The 13539-nt window shown below is 48.2% G+C and overlaps 1 protein-coding gene across 50 annotated transcripts in view; it reads right to left on the bottom strand.

Moving 5' to 3' along the window:
- Window positions 1–13539, bottom strand: part of LOC138917078 (heparan sulfate glucosamine 3-O-sulfotransferase 4-like) — a 103040-nt gene that overhangs the window by 41738 nt on the left and 47763 nt on the right. For 18 of the 50 annotated variants that reach the window (XM_070231549.1, XM_070231551.1, XM_070231539.1 and 15 more), the window contains 3 exons: window positions 13177–13226; window positions 10850–10973; window positions 9855–10440 (listed from right to left, as the gene is read on the bottom strand). In XM_070231549.1, coding sequence (XP_070087650.1) covers window positions 9904–10329 — 426 coding nt within the window. In that variant the 5' untranslated portion in view covers window positions 10330–10440; window positions 10850–10973; window positions 13177–13226 and the 3' untranslated portion in view covers window positions 9855–9903. Of the gene's footprint in view, window positions 1–9854; window positions 10974–11675; window positions 11875–13176; window positions 13227–13539 lie in introns of those variants that run through there. The other 32 variants (XM_070231506.1, XM_070231505.1, XM_070231510.1 and 29 more) reach the window with 6 other exon arrangements.

Here is a 13539-nt window from a genome sequence, read left to right as displayed (position 1 = left end):
CTGAAGACTCAATGACTCCACTGCTTGGAGCAGAGCCTGGTGCACACACAGGAATACAATATGTGTCTATCACCACTGCTGTCACTACCACCACCACCATTATTCTTTCCCATCCACACTGTCATCTCCCTGTCCCATTGAAAATAACCATCACTTGTCCCTGACTGGACTTTTGCTTTGCAACAACAGGAGTGCATCTAAATTTACTGATTTACACCAACTCAACTATTAATTCACATCTTGGCACAGTCCTACCACCCCTGAACTTGGGATAGAAAACAATCAGCACCCACCCCACTGTTTATGAATCTAAACAGTAACAGCTGTCTTACCATCTTCTCCGTAATGTGGAAAGTAAGGGAATTCTATACATGAAGTACAACATTTTCGCCACGTTCATATAACCAATACTTTCAGACCACTCTCAAACACACCCTCAACTTAGCAGCAAAGAACTCTAATCAAAGGAGGAGGGAGGGGGGAGGGAGGAGGGAAGAGCCAGGGACAAGATGAGAGGGAGGGAGGGAGGGGGGGGAGGGAGGAGGGAAGAGCCAGGGACAAGATGAGAGGGAGGGAGGGGGGAGGGAGGGGGGAGGGAGAAGGGAAGAGCCAGGGACAGGATGAGAGGGAGGAGGGAGGGAGGGAGGGGGGAGGGAGGAGGGAAGAGCCAGGGACAAGATGAGAGGGAGGGAGGGGGGAGGGAGGGGGGAGGGAGGAGGAAGGGAGGGGGGAGGGAGAAGGGAAGAGCCAGGGACAAGATGAGAGGGAGGGAGGGAGGGAGGGAAGGGGGAGGGAGGAGGGAAGAGCCAGGGACAGGATGAGAGGGAGGGAGGGAGGGAGGGGGAAGGGATGAAAAAAAGACATGCTAGCCAAGAGAAAGAGGTCACTTTCCATTTACTCCTCTTTCTTTGATGCCCCTCCATAAAGTACTAAAATTTGGTACTTAAAAGTCCCTTGCAACTTTTGCTAAATATATTTCAAGTTATTCTGTTTGGTTGGCTGGTTCTATAAATAGAATATTTTCTCTCATTATATTTCCAAAACGGTTGGGGTAGGCATACAGGAAAACTACAGATTTTGCATAGTATTTCCTCATCAGTGCCCTTAATGAACCCTATTATTGTTTCTAATAGATTCATGGGGGGATTGGTTATCTTAGATTTTCCAAAAGAAATGAAATTACTGGCAAATGCTGATAATTCTACCTCCCCCTTTCTTATTCTTTTTTGTATCTAACTGCATCATCTATTAATTACTGAGCAATGGTAAATAATAGTGATGATAATGGGCATTCTAGTCTTGCTCTGGATTTAATGGGAATGTTTCTAGTATTACACCATTAAAGATGATGCTGGCTTTGGGGAAGATCCCATTTTATTAGGAGGTGTTCTAAAAATTAGAGATAGATGCTAATTTAATCACATGCCTTTTAGCATCCATCAAATAAATCATAGAAATTTTCTCATTTACCCGTATTAAGAATAAGTCAAATTATTAGATTTCCTAAGATCGAACCATCCTTCCATTCCTGGAATAAACCCCACTGTGTCAGGACTTTTATTACTTTGTGAGCTAACCATTCACTTGTCCGTTTCTCCACTCTGCAGGCTCTTTCAGGTCACCGGCCATGACTGATTCATGTCTGCCCCAGCACAAAGTTGACAGTCAATACATGTTTAATGAATAAATAAATGAATGAATAAAATAACAAGTGCATGGAACCTCCCAAAATTAACCCTTTGTCCCTCGTTCCGGGTTAAAACACTCAGAGAGATCATACACCTGTCCCAAGTAGATCTTTATAGGTTTAATAAACATGTGGCTAGACTGGTCCCCACTTCTTCTAGCAACAGAACCCTCGAACACCTCATCTTCATGGGGAAACTATTCCCTATGGTCTCAGTGGGACTAGCCCTGGTTGCTTACTCCCCCCACCACTCCAGGCCAAAGGGGTGGCTACATCAGCCAGGCCCGATGAGGGTACTACACAACGACAGCTTTAGGAATGAGCACATGACCCAACCTGGACCACAGGCATCTCCAGGAATTTCTTGCAGAAGCTCTTAAGAAAAGTTTTTTCAAAATCACTTATCTACCCTAAGTTTCATGTAGCCTCATTATTAGTTATCTCAGTGATCAGACATCACAAATGTGAACTTACATTTATAAGTAAAGTACTTTGTTCAGTGTGCCCATACATCTTTAGATCAGCAAAACTGTACTCATGAAAATATGGGTCTACGCTTCTCCTTTGGAGGCAATCCATCATGGAATCTTCTTGGCCTTCGGGAACTCAGCTTTGCTTGAATGTGTGGTCATTTCATATGGGCCTTTGTGGTGGAGCCGTCTGTGTTTTAATGGAGAAGTTATTTCCTTCTCTATGGTTTACTACTGCTTTTGGTTGAGGGTATTTTTACGTGAATAGAGCTAGCTGAAAATTTTCAAGAGACCAAGAAAAGAGACTATAAAATTTAGAAAATTTTATATTTCTGGAATTTGCAATAGCATTTACAATTCAACACAATGCAGAGGAAAACAATACACTAGAGACTTCCGTAATGGGGTTTAACAATTCTGTAATTTGGGGGAAAGCATAAACCTCTCAATTTAAAAAAAATGTATTACTTCCAAAAGAATTAAATAAACATATAATGTTTGTCTCGGGTTGCTGCTTACCATCTTGCCTAAAATGTAGTGAGATAATCTATCTGAGAATGAGGCAAGGTAGAGACAAACCCGGCAAAGAATGGAAAGAGACAGAGACCTTGTCAAATCACTCAAGCCCCTGGATTCAGCTTTTCCTGAAGCCACTTACCCCACAGACTTCCTAATTACATAAGCCAATAAAGCATCTTTTTTTGTTTATAATAATTTAAGCTCAATTTCTATCATTCACAACCAAAAAAGTATTGCCTAATTGATGTGCTGCTTTGTTTCCCTGTAAATATGCTTTACACATTCTTAAATAAAGATTGCAAAAAAAAAAAAGTAAAGGCAGGCAACCCTAACTAGTGAGTGTTAAGAAAAAAAAAAAAATCAACCACTTGCTTTTAATGAATGGCAAGATGGGCTGAAAAGCTCCCTTAGTGAATTATAATTTCAGACTGAAATTCCCAAGACAGTTACAGAGGAGCTTGTCAAACCGCAGAGACCAATGGAATCAAGAGATTACTTGAAAGATCGTTGGTTCAATCAGTTTCAGAAATAGCATCCATTATGCAAACCCAAAACCTTTAAAACTTTCTAACGTACAACCCTGGCAATCTCTCATTCACCTAAAGTCTCAAGGCCCCTCTCCTGACTCAATTTAAAACTAAAAATGCCTGGTATGATTTACAAAAGTTAAAATAATTAAGTCATGTTATGATGGCTGGAGAACTCCAGGGAAAGTGGCCAAATAGCAACATAGGAAGTTTGGCGGGGTCTGCCAGAACAGTCCTGCCTTCTCCAGTGCCTTCAGCTCTGCAGAAAAATGGAAGGCAAAGCATGCCCTCAGCATTCTAAATGCCTCAGTCTCTCTCCACTGCAAGTGGCCTCCTTCCTACAGTGGGCTCAAGAAAATATGAGAAGGAAGGCCCCGAGAGCCTGCCCCCTTCCATCCCCCGTCCCCTTAGTGGAGAAGGCTGGCTGCAGGTACCCCAGGAAATCAGACTCTTCTCCTCCTTCGGCTCATGTCACAGTAGACCCAATTCTGGAATCGGTTTGGATTATTCTCTGGAGAGCTACTTAAGATCTGCTTCAGGGTTTGAGATCCCTCATTCAGACATAATCTTGAAATGAAAGACGATTTGCTAATGAAAAATGCATTACAGCTTTCTCTGTAGGGCCTTCTGTACTGATAGGCAAGATAAAAGGAAGGAATTGAAGGAAAATGAAGGAGAAATGCAAAGGAAAAGGAAAATTAGGGGAGAGAGAGAGGAGAGAAGGAGAAGAAGAAATTTATCATGTCATACACTCTGCGTGGGGGCACTTTTTAAGGGCCACTTCATTTCACCCTCACATAATCACTTGCAAGTAAGTAACATTGAGCCCATTCTGCAGACAAAAAAATGGAGGCTTGGTGATATTAAGTAACTTGTCTAAGGTCACACAAGGAGGATGCAGTGGATTCTGACTCAGAGATACAAAAACTGGCTCCAAATAATGTTGCTCCTACAGTGCTCTCCTGCTTCCTCTGAAGGGTCTAACACAGACGTCTGCTCCAGAACCAAAGCATTTTAGTGGGCGAATGGGCCCTACGGAGACAGTATAACCTCATCAGAAAAGAAACAGGGATTTAAAAAAAAAAGATGAAAAGAAAAGAAAAGGAGAGAAAGAAACAATTTAATATAAGTAACCCAACGCCCAACAGAACTAGGATGGGGCAAGGCAAAGCCAGAACTCAATTTTTCTAACTCTCAGGTCTTACTCAATCCACCTGACCAGACCCTATTACATAAGTACAGTTTATCAATATGGATCAAATAGGGGACTGCCTCGTTAATGAGTGAAAAGCTGAAAATTTTCTCAACTTCTGGAAAATGTTCATTGGGAACAAATGGGAAATTTATTGGGGAATTGTCTTTTTCTGCCTCCATGTTCCTCTTTCTACCCAGCTCCTTTTGCTGTTGTTGCAATGTATCTGGGAGGTATTTGCCCCATGCTCTTGCAACATCTGCAAAGGGGGAAAACTGTAACCTAAAATAGCACACAGAAGCCACAATTCTGACAACCACAAAGGGTACGGGTGTGCCAGTTACTTTCCAAAATGAGTTTAAGCCAGAGCCACAGACTGGTAGCCGGCTGGCTGTACCGAGCCCACAGGTGGGTTTTGTTTGTCTGCAGTGCTGGCCCACACTGCGCTCGGAAGAAATTTCCATCTGTTGCCAGCATTAAACACCAGATAATTTCACATCAAAAACTGGATTTCCAGTTTCTCTCACCAAGTGGAAGATCTGATAACCCTGATGCCACATTTGCACGTGGAAAAGAGTAGCTGCCCCTTTAGACAGAGCTTGTGCGTCCCAGTTTCTCCCCACCTGGTCTATTTCACTCATTTATACAATCGCTGTGGGCCCAGAAGGCATGTGAGTTGGTGACCCTTGGTTTAAGAGGTTAAGCAGATGTAGACTGCAAAGCCAATCATTATTAGACTTTTCCTAAAAACACCCCCAATAACAGACTCTTCTCTCAGTATTAAGACAGCTGTGACAGAAGCTAAGGCATATGAGACCAAAAGGATTTGAGAAATGGAAAAACCCAGTAGTTGAGTCCATTTGGATTTTTGGTCTAGGATACTCACTTTTTGCTTAGAAAATACATTCACTTTTATTATTTCATTTATTCCTCTCAACAATCCTGCAAGGCAGGCATTATTCTCAGATAAACAAACTGAAAATGAGTGATGTTAAATCAGTTATCCAACCAAGATCATCTAACTAGTAAGTTGCAAAACCCAATTTTGTCCAGCTACAAACACCTTGCTTTTGAAATAATGAAAGAACACTCTGTAAGCCCATAAGGCCTGTTTCCACCTCAGGGCCTTTGTGCCTGCTGTTCCCTCTATTGGAAACCTCTCCACCTACATATCCACATGGAAGATTCTTACTCTTTCACTTCATTTACATCCCCTCCCCAGAGAGGTTTCCCCTAACCATTTGACTTAAAATAATATCTGTGCATGCACACACACACACCCCAATTACTCTCTAAACTCCTGCTTCTCAAAGTGAGGTTCAGGGATCAGCAGCATCAGCATCAACTGGGAAGTTAGAAATGCAGAGTCTGAGGCCCCTCCCCAGACCTGCTGAATCAGAATCTGCATGTTAACAACACCCCAGGTGATCCATGTGCATTTCAAGTTTAAAAAGCACTGCTCTACAGGAGCCCTGCCCACTGGAAATGCAATGGGAGTCACAAGTGTCATTTTAAGTTTTCTACAGCCACATTAAAAAGGTTAAAAGAACGACTCGTTTGTTTGCTGTCTCCCCTACCACCCTACTAAAAGATGCCATTTCCACAAGAACAGGTCCTCCCTCTGTCTTGTTCTCCACTTTATCCCCAGTACCTAAAACAGTACTGGGCACATGGTAAACGTTATTAAGTGTTTGTTGAATGAAAGAAGGAAAAGACATTCCAGTACTTTCTGAGTGGCAGCGTGGCACAGGGAAAGAAACCAGCACTCTGAAATTGGACAGATGTGGTCAACTCAACCACTGACCAGCTGAGCAACCTTCAGCCAGTGGTTCACCCTCCGGGAGCCACCTGGAGTGTAAACCAGGAATGTTGCTGTTTAACTCACAGCCTCATCATGACACCCCAATGTGATAACATGTCTGTGAAGCACCAACCACCACAATCACAGGCATTCAATCAATGCCAGCGCCTTTCCATTGTCCTCTTTCATTCTCTCCAAATACCACATGCGAATAATGGTGCTGACCACTTTCCTCTGTGTGGCATGAGCATGACTGAAGCTGTTTTCCTGAGTTATTTTCCCCCAGCCAATGGGACCTGCCTATTAACTGCTACCACTGCAGACAACTGGAAACCGTGGAGGGTCCCTTCTCAGCACCCTGGAGCTGAGTGGCTCCCAGAGCAAAGTGGTCACGGTTACTGTTCAGTCTGTAAACCACGAGGGAGGCCACAGCTCGAGTCGTCTCTGTCACTTTGATGAGTTCTGCCGTGGCAGCCAGTTGGCCTGCCACAAGGTCCCATCCCTTAGGAGAGTTCAAGGCCTCTGCCCAGCCAGAGTGTATCGGCTCATACTGAAAGGTGTGTTCTGGCTTTACCCTTTTATTTGGGGGGTGGACAGAGGAAGGAGTGGAGGGTTTAATCTACTCCCACTTATTAATCACTGGCCTCTGTCCATCCACCAAGTGAGGCTTGCTTCTCCATAGCTTTAACACACACATCCTAATCCATCAGTCCATACTGCCCTGAAAATCCAATGCACATGTCCTCATCTCAGATGTGTCTTTGACTCACGTTAGATCAACAGCACAGAAGAAAGCAAAACCCAGATTTAGATACAGCCTGAGGGACACCAGAAATAAAACTGCTAGGGCTGCCTAGTTGGATATGAGGAAACCCCAAGCCAGCTGTGCCGAGAGCAGCCCCAATTTCTTCTCGCTCTCCCTCTTGCTGAAAACACAACCAGAACAGAAACACTAGCACAATTAGTAGGCTATTGGGAAACACACTGAAAAGAAAAACAAAAACAAAATAAATATATGGGGGAAATCAAAGCCTTTAATTAACCTGTGGATCTCTAACCAGTTAGACAGTAGAGTAAGATTTCAGGCAGAATACGTGGTATAACCATTTAAGTAGCGATGCCACCACTGAAAAGACCCAGTTGCATCAGGGAACCAAGAGGAAGGGTTTCTGTTACTGGTTTGAATCAATGCCACTGTTTCCTTTCCTACAATAGAGTGAGGTTGTCGTCCCCTCTTCGTACATGGGAGAGAGAGGAGCCTGAAGAGGTGCAGCAAGTAAAAATCCCACAAATGTCCTCAAAGCACTGCTGTCCCTCATAAGGCTGGAGAGCGGTCCAAGGCCAGTGCCAGCCCACTCGGCTCCTGCAGGTCCAAGGGGTTTCTGGGAGTCTTCTCAACAGCCAGGTTTGGGTGGCTAATGATTACCTCTATGTTAGACAGATTCTCCTCCCGCACTTCCAATCGGCACCACTGAACATAAGGGTCTCCCACAGGCAAGTCACTGGCATAGCAGATCGAGGACACAGAGACACCGTATGGTCCTCTGAAGTGAGGATCAAGAGGATCCAGTTCTGTCCACACCTCTCCAGTGGAACAGTTCTACAGGTGGCTACCAAATACTGACACCCAATACCACAAGGCCCAAATACCACAAGTGATGGCTGAGAGTACCACCAAGCTGGAATGACATCTTCAGTAGCCATGTCACGACAGCGAGGCCAGTTCATACCTTCCTTTCCAAGCCACAGTGTAAAAACAACATGAGAAAATCTGGCGTCTTCTATCCTTTCATTCAGAAAATTCTCCAGACCCTACGATGGGACTTCCTGACACGCACTCCACCACGCACACGTCATCAACGTTATTTTAAGTCACCTGAATCAAACACCCCATCTCTATTTCCAGCTGCCACAAAGCAACACAACACATGTTGGAAAGGTCTGATCCTCAGGCCTTCCTCTCCCCCAAAGGGCATCTGACACTTCTCACAAGATACACAGCTTTAAAATTAGAACTGGAAAAGACCACAGTGACCCTCATAGGGCTGAAGCTGCCCCACAGCAGAAATCAGAACATTCCTACAACCAACAATTAAACAACCGAAACGTTCCCAAACATCCCCTTCTTTCTCTGGTTTGCTGTTGCTGCATTAATCATCCTGACACCTTTTTAATTATAATCGCAAACTCGAAGCCATGACTTGCAATGTTATAAATACTGATTTTCCAGTTCAAGCAGGCATTGACTGGTTTCTGTTTTGATAGGAAGCGGCTGTTTGAAGCCTCCTAAAATGTTGCAATTAGTTCTCTTGGTTGAAACAGACAAGACATTAACAGACACATTTGCTGTTTCCATTTAACCTGCTGGAATGTTTATGCCTAAGTGTACTTTTCTCAAGCTTTGAAAGCATAAGGGGTATTTTCTAAAGCGGAAGAAATCAATCAATACATATTATATATTCATATATAATAGATATTATATAATACATACCTATAGTAATATATATTATTATATAATACACATTTACTATATATTTCTGAAGTTAGGTTATTTCTAAAACTTTCACAGGCTGTAATTTAAACTTAGAAAGCACATCTCTTCAACAGCAAGGCAACTTGTCAGGAAACAATCCTTATTTTACCTATTGGCCTTGTGAAGATGATAATACCACTTTAGCTGACAAAGCCTGTGTTTGTCTGACAATTCCAATTAATTACTGAGACGCAACAGAGATGGGACCAGCCATCCAGATGTTTTCCAGAAAGACATAAAAAGAGGGGGGGGGGAGCAAAGGAGGTTTGCCTTTTGGGCATCTGCTCCAGTGTTTTTTAAATGTTATGGCGGGCAAGAAAGCCGGATCACTAATTTATTTTACCTGCACTTAACTTTCTACTCTCCTCTCCTTTCCCTCACCGCTGGGAGACGGTGGAAGACAAGGAAGATGAACATCTCACAAGACAGAAGCTCTAATCTGTTGCCAAGGAGGCGACGGTTAGAAAGGGCAGGGGTGCAGGATGTAAAAACTCTTAGGGCACCGACTGTCGTGCAGACCTTGATGCTCCTGATGCCAAAGCAACCCAGGGTTGCTGGAGATGGGGAACATCCTCAGTCTTTTCTAGCAAGCCAAAACTCGCCAGCATCATCTTTTTAACTGTTCCCTGATCATTTTGCTCTAACCTGAAAATACTAAAGTCGGATTCCAGAGACGCAAATACGTTTGAGGGCGATTTTGAGAGATTCCAGGAGATCTCAAAGCCCTTCAGTCAATCTAGCTATCCTGCTTCATGCCTTAGCGTCCCCAACGCAGCAGCGCTGAGCCCCACGAGAGACTGGCCTGGGAAACACCCCGTGGGCACCTGGGCTGGGGATTTCCAGGCGTGGAGCTAGGCAGCTTCAGAAAGCAGCTCCCTGGTTGAGGAACCTGAGGCAGGCAGGGCAGTGTGACACCAGCTCCCCTAGCCCTGAAATACAGTGATCCCTGGCCAGCCTCCAGCCCTCTCCACGAACCCCCGAGCAGGCCCGCCAGGGTCCGCAGAGCCCTCGTGGGGCGAAGGGCTCTCGGGGAGGTGCCTGGATGTCGAAGGGCGTGAGAAGCCGCAGCTTTCCCTCTGGGTCTTCCCCACCCATCCATCGCCTGCGCCGAGCCCAGGGTCCTACCTGTACCACTCCAGCCCCTTTTCGTAGTTCCTGTCGAAGAAGTGTGGCTCTATGCCCACGGCCCGCAGGCCCGCACGTCCGGGTGGACTCGGATCGCCTCCAGCAGCTCGCGGGTGCCTCCTTTCTTGATCCCGATGATGAGCGCCTGTGGCAGCTTCTTCTCCCCATAGTTGAGGGTGCTGAGGGCGCCGCCCCTCTCGCTGCTCCCATTCACCGCTCTCTGGCCTGCGAGCTCCTCGTGGGTGGTGCTGGACTTCTGCGCTTCCCTCTCCAGCAGCGCGCTCTGCGCCGTGATCATCTCGCCAGGGGCCACAGGGGTCCGGAGCCAGGTGTCCCGAACGAACCCGCTGCCGCTCGCCAGACCCCAGCCGTCGGCCCCGGGGGCAGGGGGCTGCTTGGAGGGCTCCGGAGGCTCCTCGCGGCTCGCGTTGTCCGGCGGCAGCGCGGAGGGCTGTGAGGGGGTGCCGAGGCGCATGGGGGGCGGCAGTAGAGAGGGTGGCGGCGGGCTCGGCGGGGGCTCGGCGGCAGTGCCGGCGGCTCCTGCAGCACCACGGGGAACTGCAGGGTGCCCGAGCCGCCCAGGAGGCTGTAGCACAGGTAGGTGACAGACAGGGACAAGGCGCAGAGAAAAAGCAGCTTGCGCGCCAGGCGGCGGCGGCGCGGCGAGAAGTAGAGGCAGAAGCGGAGGAGGTGAGGGCCACGGGGTCATCGCGGCTCCGGGCTCGCTGCGGCAGCGGTGGCGGCAGCCCCCGACGCAGCCCGGACATGGTTTCAGCCGCCGCCAGCGCCCCCGCCCGGCCCCCCCCCCCCCCACCCAGCCGCCCAGGCAGCGTGAAGCGACGCCACTGCACCCCGGCCCTGGCCGCTGTCGCGCTGCGCCGGGGAAGAGCCCGGCTGCATGATCCCCCTACCCACTCTTCCCACGGAGTCCGGGTGGCCCCCCACCACCCCCCTCAGCCTCCGGCAAGGGGACCAAGGGGGGCGCGCGGACCCACCGGCTGCACCTGCTCCGTCTGCAGCGCCCCCGCTTCCCCGGCTCCGACGCGGCTCCTGCTTCAGTCTCTGCCGCCGCCGCCGCGCCCTGTTGCAGCCCCGAGTTCCCTCCCCGCTGCTAACTTTCTGCGGGTAGAGAAAGGAGTGGATGGGAGGCGGAGGGGCCCGGGCGCGCGGTCCGCGCCGCCGAGGGAAGGGGGAGTGCGCCTCGAGCGCGCCTGCAGAGGGGGATGCAGAACAGAGGCGGCGTGCGCTAGGCCTGGGGCACCCGGCAAAGCGGAGATCGTGCCCCCCTCCCCCGCCCCGCACCACATTCATGCTGGAGAGGTTCCCCTCCCCTGGGAGCCTGGGACGCCAGTTTCTCCTTCCCTCTCCTGATACTTTCAGAGACTTAGAGCCCGACGCCTGCCGCCAGTGCCGCCCAACAGGTAGCTGGCAGCCACAAGGTGGTGAGCTCTCGCTTCCCCTTTTCTCATGGGACTCCAGGCAAACTCGGTCCATCCGTGACCCGCCCTTCTCCCTTCCTGGACATCCTCCTGCCTTTGACCCAGGAGGAATTTCTTGTCCATACCAGGATTCCCATCCCAACTTCCATCTTTCCAGCCTCCCCATCTTAGCTTGAAGCTCCTGATTGGTGGAGCTTTGACACAAACCCACAAATTTCCTTGCCCTAGAGCTTCTGCCTCTGTCCCGCCACCGGTTGGTTGACTGTGCTTTCTGCTCCAAAAGGAGAGGCTGTCTCCTCCTGGACACCCTGAACCACAGATGCACATGCGCCCTGGATTTCCCTGGACCAAAATAGGCTGAGACTATCATCGCTCTAAACACCTTATAAGCAGAGAGAAGTTGTGTTGCTGTGTTTGTGCATCGCTTCATTGAATTACAAAGTATCTTCTTTGCAGAGAGATTTCTGTCCCTCACGTCCCTCTCCTGGGGGGAATGGTAAACATCAGAAGGCTTTGGAACATTCAAAACTACACTTTGCTTCCTGTTTCCTTTTGCTCAGGGAGGTAGAGGAAACGCGAGGCTGGAATGGCAGGAACAGGCAGAGCGGTCAACTGAGGCACTCCAGCGAACTCTGCTTCCTGGGGGCAGGGGCTGGCCCTGCACGCACATGGCGCCAGTCTTTCCCAGAGGCTGGCTCCAGTGAGTCCTGTTTACCCTGCTAGCCACAGCTGGGTGCCTGGAGGGTCTGCTTTCACCTACAGGGCTGATGTGGTTGGCATCTCCGGTTTTGTTTGATCACATAACAGGGACAACAGTTGAAAGAAAATGTATATAGTGTCTAAATATTAACTAGATACCTAGTGCCAAAGAGAGAAAAAAATGTTACTCCAACAACATGAACAGAGACTTTTCCCTGAGTGAACAGAAGCTCACGGCTGCTCTCAGCTGGACGTGAGCTTCCTTCACTGCAGCTTCAGCTCAGATAAAGATTATTCCTTTAGAATATATTTTTTATGGTACACCGGAGACCTCTGAAATGCAGAGTCTGGTGTCCTGTAAATCATTTCGTGGAACTAGGGATGCTTTTTCAAACACCACGCGACTGCACTCCTGTAATGTTAATGGGAAGGGGCCAACTGGAGCTGGGAGCAGCACAGCTTGCCCATCCCTCCTTCGGCTCCAAGCCCAGCTCTGGGTGGTCGCCCAGGAGGGCCCGGTTGCAGCAAATATTGTCACTGCCGTAGTCCATCTACCTTTCAAAGCTAAGGCACCAGGATGCCCAGCACGTGGTCCAGGGGCCTCCCTACAGTCCCTGCCCGGCTCCCAGACTGCTCTATCCCTGCTCTCGGCGATCCAGATGAACTTGCTCTGTAGCTAGTTTTACTAAAGATGTGCTTTCAAATTTGGAAAGGTTTTGATGAAATGGTACTAACATTTAACCTAGAGGTGGCAAACTGGTAACAAATTAAGAGCTGAATGTGGCCAGCACAGTGATATTAAGAAGTTTAAACTGGTTGCAATGTTTTAAAATTGAGGACTTTCCCAAAAAATTTGGCTATGAGGTTTCTGCTGAAATAGTAGATCCAGCAACTTTGGGCCCCTCAGCCAGAACCGAGAGGCCCCCCTGACATGGAGCATGTGCCCTGTTCTTCACGGTGCCCCCCTAGAGTGCCCCCATTCATTTATGTTACTTGCCTGGATGCTGCTAATGAGGACACTTCCCAGTGTCCCTTCTCCCTCTTGTCCACAGATAGTCCTACTTAAATAAGAGACTCTTGAAAGAACGGAACCCCGTTGGTGAAATGTTAGGCCCCACAACTGATGGGGAAGAGGTGATTTTTGGGGGAGAGGAGCTTTGTAGATTTCTCACTTGGGCACTTACCTGTTTTGTTCTCCATCCAGGTTTTTTCTGGGAGCCAGTTCTTGAGAAACCTATAATGAAAAGTAGGAGCTATCTACATAGGGAGAACTCAGACTTCGTTCAGCAATTCCCTGGGCGTCTGGAGACTCGATAGAATACTTTTTTCTTTTTCCATTGCCAACACCCATGCCCATTCAGGCCTATGTGAGTTTTTACAATGCTGCTCCAACTGGTCTCCAGGCCTCCAGCGTGCCTCATTTCTCTTCATCGTAGAGGACAACAGTGGATCAATGTTTCTGAGGCATGGCTCCACCAGTGCCCTCTCTGATGCAGAAACCTTCCTCTCACTGCCTACCTGATAGACTCCAACTCTCTGCCTTAGCA

Source organism: Equus caballus, chromosome 13 (genome assembly GCF_041296265.1).
Source record: "Equus caballus isolate H_3958 breed thoroughbred chromosome 13, TB-T2T, whole genome shotgun sequence".
Lineage (NCBI taxonomy): Eukaryota > Metazoa > Chordata > Mammalia > Perissodactyla > Equidae > Equus > Equus caballus.
This window is presented reverse-complemented; position numbering and strand designations above follow the sequence as displayed.